The sequence below is a fragment of the Macaca mulatta genome, chromosome 10, assembly GCF_049350105.2.
Source record: "Macaca mulatta isolate MMU2019108-1 chromosome 10, T2T-MMU8v2.0, whole genome shotgun sequence".
Classification (NCBI taxonomy): Eukaryota; Metazoa; Chordata; class Mammalia; order Primates; family Cercopithecidae; genus Macaca; species Macaca mulatta.
In genome coordinates this window covers 111,060,912-111,083,578 of record NC_133415.1, presented here as the reverse complement: position 1 = coordinate 111,083,578, position 22,667 = coordinate 111,060,912, and the positions used below count along the sequence as shown (strand labels likewise).

At 41.0% G+C, this 22,667-nt stretch overlaps 1 protein-coding gene and 1 long non-coding RNA gene across 18 annotated transcripts in view; one reads left to right on the top strand and one right to left on the bottom strand.

Moving 5' to 3' along the window:
- The window catches only part of LOC699403 (serine/threonine-protein phosphatase 4 regulatory subunit 1), an 85,346-nt gene that overhangs the window by 27,480 nt on the left and 35,199 nt on the right, over window positions 1–22,667 (top strand). For 10 of the 17 annotated variants that reach the window (XR_013400071.1, XR_013400076.1, XR_013400075.1 and 7 more), the window contains exons 3-5: window positions 3,484–3,616; window positions 17,824–17,930; window positions 19,191–19,333. Coding sequence is in view for 10 of the 17 variants with exons in the window: in XM_015148719.3 (XP_015004205.3) it covers window positions 3,484–3,616; window positions 17,824–17,930; window positions 19,191–19,333 (383 nt within the window). In the remaining 7 variants the exon portion in view is untranslated. The remainder of the gene's footprint in view (window positions 1–3,483; window positions 3,617–17,823; window positions 17,931–19,190; window positions 19,334–22,667) is intronic. The other 7 variants (XR_013400073.1, XR_013400072.1, XM_028828527.2 and 4 more) reach the window with 3 other exon arrangements.
- On the bottom strand, window positions 5,447–14,233 carry LOC144332200 (uncharacterized). Its single transcript, XR_013400077.1, has 3 exons — window positions 14,195–14,233; window positions 13,154–13,408; window positions 5,447–8,395 (listed from the first exon to the last, which is right to left on the bottom strand). It is a non-coding gene; the product is annotated as an uncharacterized LOC144332200 (long non-coding RNA).

The following is a 22,667-nucleotide window of genomic DNA, read 5'->3' as shown; positions in this document are numbered from 1 at the left end:
TCGAGGCTGCCTATTCCTTCAGGACTCTGAGGTGCTTGAAAATAGCTCATATGCAGTGACTCTGGTCATTGGGCTTGGCTATGACCCAGTGTGGACCTGTTCATCCAAGGCAGCTATTGTGCACAGAAATGGCATATTTGATTATGTCATACATATTTTTTCTGTAACTGTATAATTCTTTATTAACATTCTCTGAGTAGCTGTTATACAATGTAAATTTTTAATAAGCTCATATTGTTAGCCTAAAAGAATTAGTTGGGGGAAAATGTGGTTCATGTTCAAAGAAAAGTAAGTACTAGGCACAAACTTGTCATCTCTAGATTGAACCGTTTTCCATTACTGCCTTTGACTTTGGTTTTTCTACCTGCCTAGTAGCACTCCTCTACTTTTTCATACCAGTTTTCAGGGCGAGGGGTAGGAGGGATGCATTTCCACCTCTAGAGCAGGTGCCGATTAACCTTTCTAGAACTAACTATTAAGGCTGTTATTTTGCCAAAATTAGCCTCAGGGAAGTCCTCAGCAGCCTGTTTCTTTATGTTTATTTTCCTAGGTTAGCAATGGAAAGATTAGGTGGGGGAGTGGGAGAAGGGAGGGCTCTGCCAGGTGTGTTTCTCTTACCTGGGCACAAACTCTGCCAGGCTGTCTTTGAAATAGCAAGAGTCCTCTTGATAATTAGCTCTCAACTCCAGGCAGTTCCCCTCCTGCCTTATCCTTTCAGTGATGGCCTCTTTTCTAGCAGGAATGGGAGGAGAAGATGACTGCTTAATAGAAAAAGTTGGCCATATCAGGGATTCTTAAAAAAAGATGGTTATATTTCTTTTTTTTTTTTTTTTTATTTTTGAGATGAAGTTTTGCTCCATCACCCAGGCTGGGTATAGTGGCGTGATCTCGCCTCACTGCAACCTCTACCTCCCAGGTTCAAGCTATTCTCTGCCTCAGCCTCCCAGGTAGCTGGGATTACAGGCATGTGCCACCACACCTGGATAATTTTTGTATTTTAGTTGAGATGGAGATTCATCATGTTGGCCAGGCTGGTCTTGAATTCCTGGCCTTAAGTGATCCACCCGCCTCAGCCTCCCAAAGTGCTGGGATTGCAGGCGTGAGCCACCGCACCTGGCCAAGATGGCTACATTTCTAAAACTTCTAATTTTAATCAAATAATGAATATTCATAGGCTGACCTGGTGATCTGAGCCAAGGCTTTGCCTTGCTTGGCACGTGGACCCTCTGCCTTCATCAATAGATCACACTCATAAGGCCTCATCTACATTTCCAGGTTCACTGTCTTACATGGAGTGAGAAGACTTATATGTCAGGCAATGCAAATGTAAGCCCTTGTCATTTTTTACAGTGTGTTTACAGTATTTTCTGCTTGTTTTATCTACTCCTAATTTGACAGCTGTATTTTATTAACTCATTTTTATTGAATCTTTCTGAAGAATTCAAACTAACATTCAGAAATAATAGCACAGGACCTGACTTTTAGTAAGCAGGTAACTCCTGTTGGGAATAGCTGTGCATGAGCCTCCTTCTGGATAGGGCAAAATGGGAGAGTGACTGAGGAAAAGTTGCCTGACTTCTTTAGGTATTGGTTTGCTTATCGGTAAAATGAGGATAAGAATCTTACTTGGTTGAGTTGGTGTGGGAACTGAATCACATGTGAAAGCTACTTCCCTGTCCCTGGCCTGTTATAAGAACTCAAAAAATGTAGCTATTATTTTTATTATCAATATCATCCCAACAACTCCCCTTACCACTGTTATTCCTAGAGAGTAGCCTCTTCGCTCTGAGTGTTCATTATGCCCTGGGGTTAGTCAGTGTGTTTTATGGAGTGGATGGAAAGATTAAGTTAATTCAGTGGTTGGTGGTGTTGGAGACCATTCTTGGTAAAATGCATAGTCTTAAAGTGAATTTACTCATTATGCGTTTAGTAATGTGCCAGGGCACATAGTAGGTGCTCATTAAACATATAATGAATAAATTTACTTTAAGACTGCATTTTACCAAGCCTATGTGCTAGGCTTGGAGAATCCAACAGTAACTGGACACAGTTTTGCCCTCAGGAGCGTTTATTGTGTAAGGACTTCTTGCAGATAAACAGTGAACTTCATGTTGCAGGAGGCTGGCACAGGTTGCCATCACCAGGGCACTTGAGGTGTGAGGAGAGTGAGAAGGCAAGCCATTCTGAAGAGGCTGCACCCTAGCTGAGACCTTAGGTCTAAATGGGAGAGAGTAGATAGGGAACAGATCTTCAGAATGCTGTGGGGGATGTGAAACATGGGAGTAAGTGAAGGGAGGTAAACAATGTCAAGGTCGGCCAGATCCTGCAGGTCTTCCCATGCGTGGTCCCACTTACTCCAGCATCCTGATGGCACAAGGGAGGGGTCTCATCCCACCCTCAAGATGAGAACACAGAAGTGTGGACAGGTGACGTGACGAACTCTGGCCACACAGCAGTGAGTAGTAGTTGTGGGATTCATCCCGTTCCAGGTGTGTTTGACTCCAGAGCCCATGAATTCAACTACCCACTGCACAAGAGGGAAAAGAGCAGGAGAGGAAGAGGGGCTGGGCATGGTGACTCATGCCTGTAATCCCAGCACTTTGGGAGGCCAAGGCAGGTGGATTACCTGAGGTCTGGAGTTCAAGACCAGCCTGGCCAACATGATGAAACCCTGTCTGTACTAAAAATACAAAAAATTAGCTGGGTGTGATGGCACATGCCTGTAATCCCAGCTACTCGGGGAGCCTGAGGCAGGAGAATTAGTTGAACCCGGGAGGCAGAGGTTGCAGTGAGCTGAGATTGGGCCACTGCACTCCAGCCTGTGCAGCAAAGTGAGACTCCGTCTCAGAGAAAAAAAAAAAAAAAAAGAAGAAGAGGAAGGATGATGATTGGCTCATTTTTGGCCAGAAGGAGTTGGAGGAACTTGTTGGATACCTGTGTGGAGAGGTGTGGTTGGGTGTTGTGGGGCCACAGATATGGATGGATGGGAATGTATGTCATGGCGTCTATGAGGCTACATGAGTACGTTTAGAACAGAACAGATGTGGAGTGGACTTTCTGTCAGAGTCTTGCTAACAAGGCCAAACAGATTTGTTTTTCCTTCAACTGCTTTAACCTGTTTGCACAGCCCTGCGTGGTGAGCAGGGCTTCTTAAACAGCAGGGCTTGCTTAGAGGTGAGCATCTGCTCCCTTGCTGAGTTCTTCAGTAGGGGAGTGGTTCCCTTCACTCATGCATTAGACAGACTGCACTAAAAGAAAGGCGTTCGGCTGTTCTTTGTTACTCTGGTACCTATTACTTTTCTTATGGGGTTCTTCAACTGACCATTTCATTTTGGCTGAATTCTCAACGTTGCAATTCTTAGAGACTTCAGCTGTGAAGGCAGAACGCATGCCACAAGGCCATGTCTTTGCCCAAGTGTGACTTGTCACAGTTGATACACACTTTTGAGTGTGGGTTCCCCCCACTCCACTCTTCCTTTTTAGATGGATTTGAAGACTATGGTCCAGATTGTGACAACATGAGAGTAACAGCCTTCTTGGACATTCCAGGCCAGGATAACCTGCCTCCACTCACTCGCCTGGAGAAGTATGCTTTCAGTGAGAACACCTTCAATCGGTAAGCCCAACCAGGCCTGTGTATGTTGACAACTCTCTGTTGTGTGCTTTAAGCTGACACTTGGGGCCACTTCTCTGTGACAGCTTCGAGGAGACTTCATGAATGATGAGGTAGGTTGGATACAGATTGTCACCAGGATGCTGGGCTTCTATCTGAATGGTACCATCTTACTAGGCTTTTGCATTATTGTTGCTATTGTTTTGCTGAACACCTGGTAAGCCAGGAAGGAGATGGTGATGAATTTCATGGTGTTTAAGGGATTAGGATTGCTCACTGGGTTTCTTTCACATACGCAGTACTCAGAAAAGTCATGCATTCCTTAATTGAGAAGCACCAAGAAGCATCAGTTGGAAGCATTGTCTGCCCGCTTTGTTTTTTGACTGCACTGTACATCAGGGAGTTCGGTGGCAATGTGTCATGCCACGCTCTGTTGTCACTGTGTGCGGTGTTGGCAGGGTTCGACTCCAGGCCCACATTGGCTCAGCAGATGACCTTGATTCTTAATATCTTGAAGAAAGCAGAAACTAAGGCTTCCCTTTCCATTTATGTGCTACCCAAACTTCTGTGAATCTGAAAGCATTCTCCCCTCCTTTCTCAGCAGAAAGTCTCTCTCCTCCTGTTCTGCCCTTTGACGGGCCCTCCGTCCCTGATCCCTCACCCCCCTCAGGTTTGCCTTCTGTCGTCTGTGTCTCCTGGTCTGTTACAGGTGCCTTTTCACCCCACTTGCAACCCTGGCTTGTCTTGTTCTAAACTATCCTCTGAGGTTTCTTCCCCAGGTAGTCCCTGACTACACCACTTGCCAAGAATTGATGGTACTCACCTAGCCTCTTTCCTTACCTTCACTGGCTCTTACTTTTAAAAATTACATTCTGGCCGGGTGAGGTGGCTCAATCCTGTAACCCCAGCACTTTGGGAGGCAGGAGCGGACGGATCACGAGGTCAGGAGATCGAGACCATCCTGGCTAACACGGTGAAACCCTGTCTCTACTAAAAGTACAAAAAATTAGCCAGGTGCGGTAGCAGGCGCCTGTAGTCCCAGCTACTCGGGAGGCTGAGGCAGGAGAATGACGTGAACCTGGGAGGCGGAGCTTGCAGTGAGCCGAGATCGTGCCACTGCACTCCAGCTTTGGTGACAGAGCAAGACTGGGTCTCAAAAAAAAAAAAAAAAAAAAATTCTATAAAAAAAAGAAAACGAAAAAATAAAAATTACATTCTATGCCAAGTATAAGCTAAGCCTATATTTGAAAGCTCACAAGGATGTTGTGAGAAAGCTCACAAGGATGCTCATAGAAAGCTCACAAGGATGTTGCTGGATGGATCCATTTAATATTGCAGGATGAGTCCGTCGTTATTCTCCTTTGATGCTAGGGAGTGGTGATACCCTGAATGATGTCTTTTTTCTTTTTTTTGTCTTTCAAGTTTTGGCACCTAGCTATCACCAAATAATGTAATTTAATTTTATTGTTTCTGGACTTTATGTGAAATCATACAGGATACGTTACTTTTATGGATTTCGCATATATTAATATTTTGAATTTGTTCTTTTCATAATAGGGTTCTTGAATATACTGACATTTATCCATCTACTATTGTTAAAGAACTGAAAGCATTTTGACTATTACAGTTTTGCATCTACTATTGTTAAAGAACTGAAAGCATTTTGACTATTACAGTCTTGTAGATGTATCTGGGGACACACAAGTATGCATTTCTGTAGGATACGTACCCAGGAAAGAAATACTACGTGATGGTGTATGCTTATCTTCTGCTTGAATAGATAACGCCAGTTTTCCAAAGTGGTTGTATCAGTTTATACTCCTACTTTTGCTCTACTTTTTTTTTTTTTTTTTTTTTTTTGAGACGGAGTCTTGCTCCATTGCTCAGGCTGGAGTGCAGTGGTGTGATCTTGGCTCTGCAACCTCTGCCTCCTGGGTTCAAGCAATTCTCCCGCCTTGGCCTCTCAAGTAGCTGGGACTTCAGGTGTATACTACCATGCCTGGCTAAGTTTTGTATTTTTAGTAGAGACAGGGTTTCACCATATTGGCCAGGCTGGTCTCAAACTCCTGACTTCAGGTGATCCACCTGCCTCGGCTTCCTAAAGTGCTGGGATTACAGGTGTGAGCCACTATGCTCGGCCTTACCTTTGCCCTTCATTTTATCTGCCAACTGGTATTGTCAGATTTTTGTATGTTAGCCAATCTGGTAGTTTGGAAGTGTATATAACGATATCACTTTGTGATTTAAATTTTTATTTTCCTTACTATGTGTTTAAACACTTTTTCATGTTCCTTGAACATCTGTATTTCTTTTTTGTGAAGTGCCTGTTCAAATCTTTGGTTGAATTGGTAGGGAGAGGATGGATTGTTTGTCTTTTTATTATTGATTTGTAGGAGTTCTGTGTATATTTTAGATTTCAAACCTTTATTAATTATGTATGATAAACATCTTCAACTGGTGGCTTGTGTTTAAACTCTCTTTATGGTGTTCTTTTGGTGACCAGAAGCTATTCATTTTTCTTTTTATTGATTGATTGATCGATTGATTGAGACTTTGGGTAACAAGGTCACAAGTCTTGTTCTGTTACCCAGCTAAAGTGCAGTGGTGTAATCATAGCTGGAGTCTCAAACTCCTGGACTCAAGAGATCCTCCTGCTTCAGCCTCCTGAGTAGCTTCCATGACAGGAGCATGCCCAGCTACTTTATTTTGCATAGAGACAGGGTCTCACTATGTTGCCTAGGCTGGTTTCAAAGTCCTGGCCTTGATGGTGTGAGCGCTGCACCAGGCACACAAGCTATTGACTTTAATGTGGTTAAATTTATTGGCATTATCCTTAATAGTGCATTTGGAAGCTTTTTTTCCTCTATTTCTTTATATTGCTTTAAAGCCTTTATTTTTTTCTGTGAAATAGATATACTATAGTTCTGCAATCTGCCTGAACTTAATTTTTCTTTATCATATGAAAAATGGCTCCAGCTTCATTTTCCTAACTGTCACAATGTCATTTATCAAAAGTATGTTCTTTTCCCACCGCGCTGGAGTGCCACCTCTGTTACAGTCCAGCCTCTGTTTACAGTCTTTGTCTGGACTCTCCCCTCTCTTCCAGTGGTCCCCTCAGCCAATACCACCACTATAGATTTATAGTGAGTCTTGATATTTGATAGAGCAAGTCTTCTCATCTTGTTTTTCTTCTTTGGCATGACTTGTTATTCTTGTTCCTTTGTATTCTCATATAAATTTAAAATCCAGCTCACCAGATTCTAACAAAATGAAACAAAGCAGAACATCTATTAGGATTTTGATTGGGTTTGCTTTGAATCTGTAGGTCAGTTTGGAGAGTATTGCCCGTTTTACAATGTATAGACTTCCAATCCATAAACATGGTACATCTTTTCATTTATTTAGGTTTTCTTTAGTTTCCCAGTAGAGTCTGATCATTTTCTCTGCAGAGGTTTTGTGCTTTTTTTGGTTGTATATTTTAAAGGAAATTTGAGGCATCATATTTTATCCAATTAAGGACTTAGAACAAATCTAACTAATATCATTATCACACTTAACAAAATTAACAACAGTGCTTTCTAGTTTACCACTCTATGTCCAGTTTTCCTATCTTAAAAAATACCTTTTTATGGTTGATTTGTTTGAATCATGATCCAAATAAAGTCACATTTCATCAGGTAGATGTGTCTGTTAAGTCTCTTTTTGTTTACAGGTTTTTTCCTTTTGGTCTTAAACGCTTTTGAATCTCGAATGGTTCTCTCTCATCTTTCTCCGTATCATTTATTTGTTGAAGTGGCCATTAGCTTAGAGAATTTTCCACATTTTGTATTTGGTGGTCATTATTTTCATGGTATCATTTTCCCTGTCTTTTCTGTAAACGGAAAATTACATTTGGAGAATTTATTATATTCTGCTTCAATTTTTTTTAAAGCAATACTTCATATGTTGTTTTGTGAAGTTCTTATTACAAAACACCAGGAAACAATGTCTAGTTGTCACACTTTTAGAGATTTCATATTGAGCAGTGGGCTCAGGTGTTTTATTCTTTCATTATAAAATTCCTCACCAGTCTTTCTTCTGATGATTTCAGGGTTCACAAATAATCATTGCTTAAATCTGTTATTTCATTCTGTGTTGGAAAATGACAATTTTTTTTTTATTGTCTGCGACATCTGTTGTGTCCCCATTTCCATCCTGTTATTTGTTATTTGTGCCTTCTCTCTTTCTTTTTTCCCCCTAGATAATTCTTACCAGAAGGTTATGAATTTCATTAGTTATTTCAAAGACTCAGGTTTTGGCTTTGTTTCTGTTGTATGTTTGTTTTCTATAATAGTTCAGTAATATCTGCTCTAATTTGTATTATTTTTTCCTTGGCTTTTTTTTTTTTTCACTTTTGGATTTAATTGCTGTTCTTTTCTTCAAGAATATTTAGTTCAGTTTTTTTTTTTTTTGGCTTTTCTTTTGTAACATCTGCATTTTATATTGTACACTTTCCTCTTAAGTACTATGTTACCTCAAGTTTTGATATATAACATTTTTGTTATTTCTCAGCACAAGTATTTTTAATGTTAATGATTTCTCCTTTGATCATTTAGTTATTCAGAAGTGTGTTGTTTTATTTCCAGATATTTGAGGATTTTGCAGATATCTTTCTGTTATTGATTCCTAGTTTAATTATTTTGTGGTCAGAGAACATACTTTGTATTTTTTCTCTTTTTTTTTTCTGAGACAGAGTCTTGCTCTGTTGCCCAGGCTGGAGTGCAGTGGTGCGATCTCAGCTCACTGCAAGCTCCGCCTCCTGGGTTCACACCATTCTCCTGCCTCAGCCTCCCGAGTAGCTGGGACTACAGGCGCCTGCCACCTCGCCCGGCTAGTTTTTTGTATTTTTAGTAGAGACAGGATTTCACCATTTTGGCCAGGATGGTCTTGATCTCCTGACCTCGTGATCCACCCGCCTCGGCCACCCAAAGTGCTGGGATTACAGGCGTGAGCCACTGTGCCCGGCTTTATGGATTTTTGTAGGGATTACAGTATACTTCTTTTATTCATCATGACATATGTTCAAAATGATACCACTTTGCATGCTGTAGAGTTTGGAGATGTTGCATAAAAGCCTCACAACGGTGTTCTTCCACCTCTGCCCCTCTGTCTTTTGTGCTGTTATTTTCCTACACTTCTACACAATTCATAAATTTCAGAATAACTTTTTAATATCTTTGCTTTATATAGCAACTATCTTAAAGCAATTACAAATAAGAAAAATATTTTTAAATATTTACCATCTTTTTTTTTTTTTTTTTTTTTTTTTTTTTTTACCATTTTTGATGTTTTTTGTTTCTTTTTGTAAAATGCTCATTGCCATCAGGTATCCTTTTGCCTCAAGAACTTCCATTAACGATTTTTGTTTTGTACAAGACTGTTGTCAGTGAATTATCTCAGCTTTTGTTTGTCTGAAAAAGCGTTTCATTTCCATTCTTTCTTTAATAGGTTTTATTTTTGGCGGCATTTTAGATTTATAGAAAAGTCGAATGGGAAATACAGGAAGTTCCCGCATTCCATAGCTGCCCAGTGTGTCCCGAGTTTCCTCTAGATCTTCCATGCTGTTCATGCTTATCTTAAAGTCCTCGCCTCATCCTTCCGACATCCCAGGTCTCTGCCTAACTTCTCAGCCTCACACTCCTCATCTCTCTGGCTAGTCCCTCTGTATTCTTCTGTGTTTTTGTCGTATCCTGTGGGCACTCTCTGTGGGTCCTGTCCCTACTGGTCTTCATAATTTTCTTGTTTACTTCCAGGCCTAGACTGTAAAGCTCCTAAGAGCAGGGCCTGGACCTTGCTTATTCTGGTATCACAGGCTTCTTGCATTGAGTCTAAAGTTGGTTGGGCTTAACACATGATTATAACTGAGTGATGGAGTGAGGGAAAGAATGAACAAAGACACAGAGGGCTACTTCCGTGGTTGGATTTCCAGGGAACATTGGTTACAACTGCCACGTAAAATTAAGCCATCCTCTTTTTTTTTGTTTTTGCGGTAGAGTCTTGCTCTGTCACCCAGGCTGGAGTGCAGTGTTACAATCTCAGCTCACTGCAACCTCTGCTTCCCGGGTTCAAGTGATTCTCTTGCCTCAGCCTCCTGAGTAGCTGGGATTACAGGCACACGTCACCATGGCTGATTTTTGTATTTTTAGTAGAGATGGGGTTTCGCCTTGTTGGTCAGGCTGGTCTTGAACTCTAGACCTCAAGTGATCTGCCTGCCTTGGCCTCCCCAGCCATCCTCTTTATATTTAAAAAAAATTTCACAAACATAATATATGCCCATTGAAAAATTTAACAACTTCAGGAATTTAAATAGAGTTTCCCTCCCTCCCCGACTACAACCTTGGGAAGAGCTGTGAAGTTTGGTGAGTACCCTTCTAGATTGTTTCCTCAATAAGTGTATGTACATATGAATGTGTTTATGTGTACATGTATTGCACATGTATACCTAAACGTAACTTGTATTAAGAAATGGGCTTGACTGGGCATGGTGGCTCATGCTTGTACTCCCAGCACTTTGGGAGGCCGAGGCAGGCAGATCACGAGGTTCAGAGATCGAGACCATCCTGGCCAACATAGTGAAACCCAGTCTCTACTAAAAATACAAAAATTAGTTGAGCGTAGTGGCATGTGCCTGTAGTCCCAACTACTCAGGAGGCTGAGGCAGGAACCCAAGAGGCAGAGGTTGTAGTAAGCGGAGATCGCACCACTGCACTCCAGCCTGGGGACAGAGGGAGACTCCGTCTCAAAAAAAAAAAAAAAAAAGAAAAAAAAGAAATGGGCTCCTACCATATGCAAAAATTTTCACCTTTTTCCATTTAATGTATCATGGATATCTTTCTAACTTACTACATATCTAGAGGTACTAAGACCATACAAATAGTTGCATGGCATGCCAGGGTATAGATAAATCATAATTTATTTAATTTCTCTCTATTCATTTGTTGTTGGCAGCTCCTTGTCTTGTAATCTAGTGACTGGCACTGTAGAGGGCTTACGGTGTGCCACTACCCAGCTTTGTGCTTGCTACATGTCATGTCGCTGAGTCCCCCTGCACTCTTCTGAGTCAGGCAGAGTTTCTCTCTCCAGAGGGCCACTTTCTTCTTTCATCTTATTAACAAAGCTAACAAACAAGTGAGAAGTATTGAGGCCGAGGCTTCAGGACTCTGCTCATCCACTGTGGGCTCTCCAGGTCGTTGCAGAGCGGCCAGGTTTTCCAAAATGGTGGTTCCAAAGCCCCAATTTGTTTGAGTCTTTACCTCTCTCCTGTTTGGTTGTGGAGTTGTCTCTGCTTCAGGGGTCCTCTCTTACCCATTTCGTCGCTTTCTTTAAGAGGGCAGATCCCTTGTGACCACTTAAGGTTGGATGTAGATTTGCCTCTCTGTTCTGTGACCCTAGAAGCAGATTGGGGATCTTAGTTGCTTGATTTCCCAAGGGAAGCTGAATGAATGTGGTCTAGTGAAATGTAATTAGTGACTTTCTCTGCAGTGCCTATTTTGACTTTCCCAAACCTCTTGACTGCCAGATCTTGATCTTTCATCCCAAGGGTGGTATAAATCTCCCTGGGTACAGGCTTGAGTTGATGGATTTCTTCCTATAGTATACGGGGCCAAAGGACTGCCCCTTTGAATTCCGTATTTCTATCCTTTTTTCCCTGCAAGTCAGGGTGGGTTTTCAGCTTCAGTGAATTCTTCTGATGCATGCTTGGCCAGAAATGACTTTCATTGTTCCTGGGTGGTCTGTTGCTCAGAGGAGTGGACAGAAGCACTCAGGGGCCCCTTTCTACTGGATCAGAGAAAGATTCAGGAGCTGCAGTTCCTCTACTTGTACGGGAGGCCTCCAGATCACCCCAGGCCACTGCTGAGGGCCCTCACTTTTTCCCTCATCAGTGTCTTTGTTTAAAGAGCTTTTATTGAGGCATATTTTACATGCAATAAACTTCACCCACTTTAATAGTTCACTTGGATGAATGTGGTAAATGTATACAGTAATCCAGCCATTGTCACAATGGAGTTCAAAAGTTTGTCACCTGACAAGTACCCTTATTTGCCCCTTGGCTGTCTGGCAGTCCCTCCCTCCCTGACCACCATAGGCCCAGGCAACCACTGACCCTGTTTCTGATGTTTTCAAAATATTTTGCCTTTTCTAGAATTTCATATAAATTCAGTCATATGGGATGCACTCTTACATGTCTGGCTTCTCTTCCTTAGCAAAATGCATTAGAAATTCATCCCTGTTGTTATCAATAGTTCATTCCTTTTTATTGCTGCTGAGTATGTACAGATACTCTGTTTTGTATCGCATTCACCAGTTCTGGGAACACTGGAGTTTTCCATTTCGTGACTGTTATAAATAATGCTTATATGAATATTTGCATTCAACTTTGTGTGGACATAGGTTTTCATTTCATATGGGTACATGCCTAAGAGTGAAATTGTTGGGTTGACTGGTATGTTTAGCTTTTGGAGGAATTGCCACACTGTTTTCCAAATTACCTGTACAATTTTGCATTTCTACCAACGTCTGTGGATTCCTATTTCATGTTTTGCCAGCACTTGGTATTGTCATTATAATTTTAGTTCTTCTAGTAGTTGTAGTGTTACCTCATTGTAGCTTCTGCATTTTTGGCCTTGTGTTTTGTTTTGTCTTTAAGCTTTTGATTTTGAAATAATTTTAGGTTTATAGGAGTGTTGCAGAGACAGTACTGAGGGTTCCCTTATACACTTTGCCCAACTTCTAATGCAGTGGTTTTCAATTATGGGTAATTCTGCCCCCAAAGGATCTTATACAATGTCTAGATATATTTTTGGTTGTCACATCTTGGGGCACAGAGGGTGCTACTGGTGGGTAGAAGCCAGGGATGCTACTAAACATCCTGCAGTGCACCAGACAGCCCCTCCCCCCACCAACAAAGACTGACCTATTCCAAAGTATCAGTAATGCTGAGGTCAGGAAACTGCTCTCATGTTTACGGCTTAAATAAGCATGTTACATTGATCAAAACTAAGAAAGTAACATTGGCATATAGTTGCCATATCTCCTGAGGCTCCTCCATCTGTGACGGTTTCTTGTTCTATCCTTGTCTTTCAGGATCTTGACAGGTTTTTCGTTTTTTTTTTTTTTTTTTTTGAGACGGAGTCTTGCTTTGTCACCCAGGCTAGAGTGCAGTGGTCGGATCTCAGCTTACTGCAAGCTCCGCCTCCCAGGTTCACGCCATTCTCCTGGCTCAGCCTCCCGCGTAGCTGGGACTACAGGCGCCCGCCACCTCGCCCGGCTAGTTTTTTGTATGTTTTAGTAGAGACGGCGTTTCACCATGTTAGCCAGGATGGTCTCGATCTCCTGACCTCGTGATCCGCCCGTCTCGGCCTCCCAAAGTGCTGGGATTACAGGCTTGAGCCACCGCGCCCGGCCTTTTCGTTTTGTTTTGTTTTTTGTTTTGTTTTGTTTTTGAGATGGAGTCTCACTCTGTCGCCCAGGCTGGAGTGCAGTGGCGGAATCTTGGCTCACTGCAAGCTCTGCCTCCTGGATTCCCGCCATTCTCCTGCCTCAGCCTCCCAAGTAGCTGGGACTACAAGCGCCCGCCACCACGCCGGGCTAATTTTTTGTATTTTTAGTAGAGACGGAGTTTCACCATGTTAGCCAGTACACTCTCCATCTCCTGACCTCGTGATCTGCCTGCCTCGACCTCCCAAAGTGCTGGGATTATAGGCGTGAGCCACCACGCCTGGCCTGTTTTGTTTTGTTTTGTTTTTGTGACAGGGTCTCGCTCTGTCACCCAGGCTGGAATGCAGTGGTGCGATCTCAGCTCCCTGCAACTTCTGTCTTCTGGGTTCAAGTGATCCTCCCACCTCACCCTCCTGAGTATCTGGGACTACAGGTGCGTGCTACTATGCCTGGCTAAGGTTTGTATTTTTTGTAGAGATGGGATTTCACCATGTTGCCTAGGCTGGTCTCGAACTCATGGATTCAAGCAATCTGCCTGCCTTGGCCTCCCAAAGTGCTGGGATCACAGGTGTTAGCCTCTGTGCCTGGCTGACTTGTAGTTTTCTGAAGACTTGTGATGTTGAGAATTTTTTCTTGTATTTCTTGGCTGTCTGTACATTTTGTTTTGTGAAGTTGTTAAAATCTTTTGCTTTTTAAAAGAATAAAACAACTTTATTGAGATTTAGTTTACGTGTCATCCGTTTCACCACTTTAAAGCGTACAAGTTGATGATTTGTAGTATATTCACAGAGTTGTGCAACATTGCCACAATGAATTTTAAAACATTTTTGTCACCTCAGTAAGAAACGTGGTTCCCATTAGCAACCACTACCCATTCCTCTCCAATCTCCCAGCCCTAGGCAACCACTCATCTACTTTGTGTCTTTATTGATTTGCCTATTCCAGGCATTTTATAGAAATGTAATCATACAGTGTGTCGTCTTTTGTTACTGACTTGGTTCACTTAGCATGCTGTTTTCAGTATTCATCCATGTTTCACTTGAGCCCAGGAGTTCAAGGCTACAGCGAGCTATGATCATGCCACTGCATTCTAGCCTGGGTGACAAGAGTGAGACCCTGGGTTTCAAAAAAAAAAAAAAAAAAGCCACATCAGTATCCTCGTTCCTTTAATAATGTTCCATTGAATGGATACATAGTATTTTGATTATTCACTCATCAGTTGACAGATACTTAGGTTGTTTCCATCTTTTGGTTATTAGTATTAATGTGCTGAGCTCATTTATGAACACATGTTCTTTTAATTGGGCTGTTTGTCTGCTTATAACTGAGTTATAAGAGTACAAGGATTGCCGGGCATGGTGGCTCAGGCTTGTAATCCCAGCACTTTGGGAGGCCGGGGCGGGCAGATCACGAGGTCAGGAGATCGAGACCATCCTGGCTGACACGGTGAAACCCCATCTCTACTAAAAATACAAAAAGTTAGCCCGGTGTGGTGGTGGGTGCCTGTAGTCCCAGCTACTCGGGAGGCTGAGGCAGGAGAATGGTGTGAACTTGGGAGGCGGAGCTTGCAGTGAGCCAAGATCACGCCACTGCCCTTCCAGCCTGGGTGACGGAGTGAGACTCCATCTCGTAAAAAGAGTACAAGGATTATTTATATATTCTGGATTCCAGTTTTGGTCAGTTATTTTCCCCAGTCTGTGGCTCATCATTTTTATTTTCCCAATGGTGTGGTTTAGGGAGCAAAGTTTTAAATTCTGATGAAGTCAAATTTATCAATTTTTTTCTTTTATGGTTTGTATACTTTGCTCCTCAGAAATCTTTGTCTAACCTAAGATCACAAAGATTTTCTTTTCTCTTCAAGAAATTTTATGTTTTAGTTCTTACATTAGATCTGTGGGTCCATTTTGAATTAATTTTGGTTTATGCTGTGAAATAAGAGTCAATGTTCTTTTTTCCCCCTATATGACTATTTATCCTAGCACCACTTTTTGTTGACTTTTCCTGTTCACCTTTTTTTTAAAAAAAATCACTAGATATATGTGTGGGTTTGTTTCTGGACTTTGACATTGACTTTTTTCTATTTCTCCTTGCAGTTGTATTGCTTTTTGCTGCATGTATTTTGAAACTCTGTTATTAGGCATATAAACATTTGAGATAATTATGTCTTCTTCATGAGTTTGCCCCTTTATCATTATGAAATGACCTGTTTTTCCTTGGTGATATTCTTTGCTCCAAAATCTGTTTTGTCTGATATTAATATAGCTACTCCAGCTTTCTTTGGTCTATTGTTAGCATAATATATTCTTTTTTAATTATTTATTTGCATCTGTATATTTAACATGTGTTTCTTATAAGTAATATGTAGTTGGGTCTTGTTTTTTTTTTTAATCCATTCTTTTAATCTTGTTCTAATTGGAATGTTTAGACCATTTACATTTAATGTAATTACTGATGCAGTTAAGTTTATCATCTTGCTGTTTTCTATTTGCCACATCTATTTTGTTCCCTTTTTGTTCTTTATCTGCTTTCTCTTGAGTTAATTGAACTTCTTTATGATTTTAGTTTGTTTTTTAAATAGTTCATTAGTTATAATTCACTTTTTTTATTTTAGTGGTTGCCTTAGCATTTATAGTATGTATATTTAACTTATCATTATCATGGCCTACTTTCCAGTGGTTTTTTCTTTTTTTTTTTTTTTGAGATGGAGTCTCGCTCTGTTGCCCAGGCTGAAGTGCAGTGGTGCAATCTCGGCTCACTGCAAGCTCCGCCTCCCAGGTGCATGCCATTCTCCTGCCTCAGCTTCCTGAGTAGCTGGGACTACAAGCGCCCGCCACCACGCCCGGCTAATTTTTTTGCATTTTTACTTAGAGACGGGGTTTCACCATGTTAGCTAGGATGGTCTCGATCTCCTGACCTCGTGATCCACCCGCCTCAGCCTCCCAAAGTGCTGGGATTACAGGCATGAGCCACCGCGCCGGCCCTTCCGGTGGTATTTTACCACTTCATGTATAGTGTAAGGAACCTTATCATAGTATGCCTTCGTTTCCCCTTTCTTGGTCTTTTTTTTTTTTTTTTTGAGACGGAGTCTCGCTCTGTCCCCCAGGCTGGAGTGCAATGGCGCGATCTCCGCTCACTGCAAGCTCCGCCTCCCGGGATCCCGCCATTCTCCTGCCTCAGCCTCCTGAGTAGCTGGGACTACAGGCGCCCGCCATCGCGCCCGGCTAATTTTTTTGTATTTTTAGTAGAGACGGGGTTTCACCGTGTTAGCCAGGATGGTCTCGATCTCCTGACCTTGTGATCCGCCCGCCTCGGCCTCCCAAAGTGCTGGGATTACAGGCGTGAGCCACCGCGCCCGGCTTCTTGGTCTTTATGTTGTTTTCGTCATGCATTTTATTATATACATGTTATAAATCCACAATAATAATAAAGTGTTATTTTTAACTTAGTCAATTATTTCTTAAAGAGATTTAAATAATAACAAAAATTTATATATCTATACATGTAGTTATCACTTCTGGTGTTCTTTATTCCTTTCTGCAGATTCACATTTCCATCGGATTTTCTTTATCATTTCTTATAGTTCAGATCTGCTGGTGATAGATTTTTTGAATGTCTAAGAGAGTCTTTATTCATTTTTAATTTCCTGTCTTTGGATGGTCCACAGTTCACAATGGCCTCCTGGGCTTGTGGGTCCACTCTTTGGGGAAGGCCCCGCACCTTAGGGTACCCCCGCCCCTGGCCTGCTCCACTGATCAGTATACTGATGGAATTAGCTGTTGCAGAGATCTTGACGTTTCTCCTCAGTAGGCCTTCTGTAGCTCTAGCTCAGATCATTCTTATGATGGGACATCGTCACTTGGTCCTGCAATGACAATCACATTATCTCCCCCCATGGCTAGAGCTTCCTCTGTGTAGAATGCCATAGTGCACGTCATTTGTCTGTTGCTTGCCATCTTGTGGTGGGACTTTTCTGAGTTGAGTCTTGGCCTGTTCCTCAGTCTCGGGCTGATTTAACTGTTCTCCTGTACATTGCTCAGGCCAGTGGACTGCAGTGATTTCTCTTTCCTTTTGGTAGCTGCCACTTCTGACTCTATCTTGGTTCTCTTGACCAGTTCTGCCTATAGAGGGATGCAGTCTCCCCACCTCCTCCTTTCCTTACTCCCCTCAAAATAAACATCTGTAGATCTTTCTCATTTTACAGATTTTATGGTTAATCAGCACAGGGAGATAGGAGAGTAAAAATAATAAATGTGGAGAAATATCTGAATTTAAAAAATTATCTCAAGGCTTTCCAAGAGAATTTCTGCAGAATTTCTAGTCGGCACTTCCTCATTCAGTCATTAAGAGGCCATCAGATGCCTCTTCGGGCCTTTCTTTTCTATATTTATTGGTCCCTTAGTTCCCTTCAACTGTCTTGAGCTTTTATTCCAAGCCTGAGGAGCCAGTCAGAACACAAGAAAAAGGTTTTCCCTTATTCTTAAGTGGACATTTTCAAACTCTGATGACTACCTGACTAGAAGATGCAGGCCTCCTTTCCTGTAGGACTGTGGACCACATTGGAATGGCCATCGCTGGGCATTCCCGGGTAGCCTCCGTCCTCCTTCTGAACACAGGTTGCTCACTTTGTCTTGTGCCAAGGTGCATTTACCTGCTCTTAGCACATTGCCTGGAACCTTGTGGTCCTTTAGTCAGTGTGGCCCAAATGACCATATGCATTGTTTTTGTCTCCATAGGCAGATTATTGCCAGAGGGCTGCTTGATATCTTCCGGGACTTCAGTAACAATGAAGAAGACTTCCTAACGGTAATGGAGATTGTAGTCAGATTGTCAGAAGATGCAGGTTTGTATAAGTATTGTGTAATTTAATTTTTTCCTTATAAATTTCTAAGAAATTATGTGTAACCAATAATAGCTAATTTTTAAAAAACCTGTTTGTTAGTCAATAACCTTTAAGCAATTTGTAACCATGAATGGATTTTTTCTTGAAGAATATATATCTTATTTGAATTTTGACTGAAATTTTCTTATATTTAGAAAATTAAAATGATTAATGGCTATGAATGCTATTTGCCTTGGCAGTCAGGCCTTTGGTGTTTCTTGAGTTTTGCCAGACTACTGGTTGCTAAGAAATGCCAAATCAAAAGAAGCCTCTTGGGTTCAAAAATCCCAGTCATTATTCCCTCAAGGCGAATCTTGATTTTTCTTTGTCATTCTACCTCTCCATGGTTGGTATTGTGGAAGAAAAGCACGCTGCTGTATGACTGCCACGACGATGGTGTCTTCCCCGCCGCCCAGTAAGGATGAGTTAGATGAGTGAGTGGTGGGGCTGGCCGGTACTGACAGCTGTGCCACAGCCCCCTCCTTCCTGCATTCAGAATGAATGATGAGAAGTTTCAGAAAGTTTCAGGACTCTCAGGCTTTAGAATTTAATCATTTTAACTGAAAATAGAAAAATAAGCCTTCCGTATAGCTCCCATATTAGTTTAAAATATTCATATGAATATAACACAATGCCTTTAAAAAGGCCCAAGTGGATGTTTTGAGTCTTTAAATGGATTCTCTTTGTAAATGAGTCACCATTTACAGTGCTGTAGCAATTATACATTTGTGTTAAATTTAATGTGGTATATTGGAGCTAGAGCCTCTCTTTTGTTTAATGCTTTGCCTTAGAAATAATTGGGATGCGTGGATTGTGGCTTAGTGCATTTATGAAAGAATTATTTATAATGTATACATTCTGGCTAGAATTTAAATAAGCACAACCCATAGGTCTGGCATATAAGCCATTAGTTGTAATGGCTTTTGGATGCTGGCCCAGCATGCAGACTTCTTGCTCCTTCCTCAATTTATATATGGCTTGTTATAATAGAGTTGTCATTCTCTCTTGTTTTTATGTTTTTATATTGCTATATAGCTCATTAGCTTTTTAAGCCTGTCTGTAGCATAAATACTCTAAACGGGAAATGATTTTTAAACTGCATTTGTCTAATTTCCTTGATGAAGTATTTTAGTAAGAAAAGCTAGAAACTATCAGTATATACTATATAAGATGCCTGGCTTATTCTTAATATAATTTTTTTTAAATTTTTTATTGCTGCAGAGCCCACAGTGCGGACTGAGCTGATGGAACAGATTCCTCCTATTGCCATTTTTTTACAAGAAAACAGATCAGATTTTCCAGTGGTGCTCTCTGAATATCTCATACCTATTGTAGTGAGGTACCTCACAGATCCAAACAATCAGGTTTGAAAAATTATAACCTTAAGGTCTCTTTAGCAAATTCTCTTTAGTCTTGTTTTAGGTGATATTCATACTTCAAAAAACAACTTCTTAGAGTTAAGTGATTTGAGAACAAAAGGTCTATTGGTGTCCAGTTCCTCTAGTCATGTGGGAAGATAGACAGCACTCATTCTTATCGTGAAATATTTCTTTTTTTTCTTTAACCTATGGAAATTTTCGAACACATGTAACAGTAGAGAGAAAATGAAAATGAACGCCCACATGCCCTACACCTAGCATCAACTGTTGTTAACATTTGACCTGACCGGGCGTGGTGGCTCGCGCCTGTAATCCCAGCACTTTGGGAGGCTGAAGCAGGTGGATTACCTGAGGTCAGGAGTTTAAGAGCAGCTTGGCCAACTTGGTGAAACCCCATCTCTACTGGAAATACAAAAATTAGCCAGGCAAGGTGGTGCATGCTACTTGGTCCCAGCTACTTGGGAGGCTGAGGCAGCAGAATTGCTTGAACCTGGGAGGCGGAAATTGCAGTGAGCTGAGATCGTGCCACTGCACTCCAGCCTGGGCGACACAGTGAGACTCCGTCTCAAAAAAAATAAAAACAAAAAAATTTTGATTAATCTTTTTTCCTTTATCTTACCCAGATAAAATCCAATCCAGACAAAAGAATTCACAGACACCATCTCATTTCAGCTGTAAATACTTTTTAGTATTAGTCTCTAAGAAATAGACTCTTTTTAAAAAAACATAATGATAATATCATTAATGCAAATATAAAAATTATCAGTAGTTATCTAACGTCATCTAATACCTAGTCATTGGTCAAATTTCCCAGTTTTCTCATAAGTGTGTGTTTTTGCGCAGAGGCTGTTCAAACCAGAATACAAACAAAGTCCACACGTTGAATCTAAGTGATATAGGTCTCTTAGATCTTTTCAAATTTATGATGTTGCCCCTCCCCACTTTTTTCCCTTGCTATTTATTTGTTGAGGAAGCCAGGTCATTAGTTTTATAGAATTTCCCACATTTGGGATATGGTTTATTGCATCTCTGTAGTGTTGAGATGTTGCTCCACTCCCGGCATTTCTTTTAAACTAGTAGCTAAGTTGGAAGCTCAGCCAGACTCAGATTTTTTATTTTAGTGAGAATACTTTGTAGATGGTTTATGTTTTCCTGCTGTATCAAATCAAGGGCAGAAAAGCTCTGGATGGTTATCTTTTCCTAATGCTGAATTTGGCCACCTTTTCTATAAAGGTGGCCAAACTTCTACAAAGTTCCCCATCATCATATGGGCAAACCATTGGTGATGGTTGCCCTGATCCAGTATCTCATTAGAGGTTGTAAATTCTGACACACTAATTCCAACACTTCTTTTTAGTTTAATAGCTAGAGTTCTTCTGTAAAGACTTCCTCTGTCAACTATTTGATAGACCTGAAAACCTGTTTGAATAGGAAAGACAGAATAAATGCTTTATTTTATCTGTGTATTTACCAGTTTCCAGAATCATCGTTGGCGTTTTGATAATCTACAAAGGTTACCGGTTAGGTTTAAAAATTTTTTTTGAAGTATTGTTAGGATGTCTACGGCCATACCACCCTGAACGTGCCCCATCTTGTCTGAAGTATTGTTAGGAACTCTTGCATTTTAACATAGTAGTTATTTTCAAACTGTTATAGTACTTATTCTTTTTTTTTTATTATTATACTTTAAGTTGCAGGGTACATATGCACAATGTGCAGGTTTGTTACATATGTATACATGTGCCATGTTGGTTTGCTGCACCCATCAACTCGTCATTTACACTAGGTATTTCTCCTAATGCTATCCAGTACTTATTCTTTTGGATGATCAAGTTGTTCCATCTTTGAGTTGCAGCCCTTCAAGTTGGCTCCAGAATCTTTATCAGCATGACCCAGTAGACGGTGGTAGTGCACCTTGACCTGGGATCAACCATTTCTCCAAGAGCCCAGGTTCCTTTAGGAGGCAAATAATAAGAAAATGGAATGTGGGTACTGGGGGCACTTGTTGCTTCTAGTGACAGAACGATTTTTTTAAAGATAAAAATTCTTCGAGTTTATCTTGATATTTCCAACTCAAACTTAGCATTATAGCGCTTTTACTTCGATTTTATTTGTGTCTTTTTTCACTTGCGTGATATAAATCCTACTTCTTGATGACGTTAGCATACATGTGTATGTCTGTGTATCCAAAATAAAAGTCCCAGTATTACTAACAATATGATGGGATTACTGAATATAGCTTAACGTTTCTTTGTAATTCCTTTTGTTTTTAGGCCTCGTCCTGCTAGAGGTACCCAGTCATGTTCATGTTACTGTGTTTTAAAGTCACTTGCATTAATCCTTCTCTTTGTGGTTAAGCAACCAACTTGATATATAGTTATTCTCATTTGTTTTTTTATTTTTAGGAATTGTTTTAGCTTGTACATTTTGATTTATAATTATTTAAAATGTTTACTTGATTCCAAAGTCAAAACTGTAAAACAAAGCACGTTCAGAGAAGTCTGACTTCTGTCCCTGGCCCCCACTTCTTCTCCCCTCCCCTGTAGGTAACTATTTCTTTTACTTTTTGGTTGGTTTTGATTCTGAAAACACACACACACACACGCACACGCGCATGCACATACATGTGAACAACTGAGATGATGTTCTTGTGTTCTGCAGACCTGTGCCCCTTTCTCGGGTGTGGGGGGCTCCCTCTTCCTGCTGCCCCATGCTGTGTGCTCTGTGAGCACCCCGAGAGCAGGCCCCAGCATCTGTGGCATCTTCACTCCTTTCTTTGCAGTGTAGTACCCCACTAGGGGAACAGAGCAGAACTTATTGATGGACATTTGGGCTATTTCCAGTCTTTTGCCACTTTGAAATTGCTGCAGTGAATAGACTTGCATCATTTCTATTTGTGCTAGTGTATTTGGGGATGGTTTTCCACTAAGGGTAAATTTATTTGATTTTTAATGATATACCATGTTTTCATTATCATTATTTTCAAGAGATTCTAAAATTTTGGGTTGTATTTCTGCCTTGATCCAAGCATTTTAAAAAGAGCAAATCCTCATTTTGAACTGGTAAGCAGTGTGACAGCATCAAGTGGAGTTTTCAGATAAGGAAAAAAGTCCTCTTGTTTCTGCTGTCCTAACATTTGGTATTTTGATGATTTTTGCATTTTCCTCTCTAGGTGCTAACATTCTTTTCCACATAGGTCTAATCATAATGTGATATAGTTTCCCCATTCATTCATTTATTCGGACAGTTTCTTAGTGCCCATTATGAGCCAAGCACAGTGCTTCATGCCTGGGGATGGGGAGCTGAGCAGGACAGATTT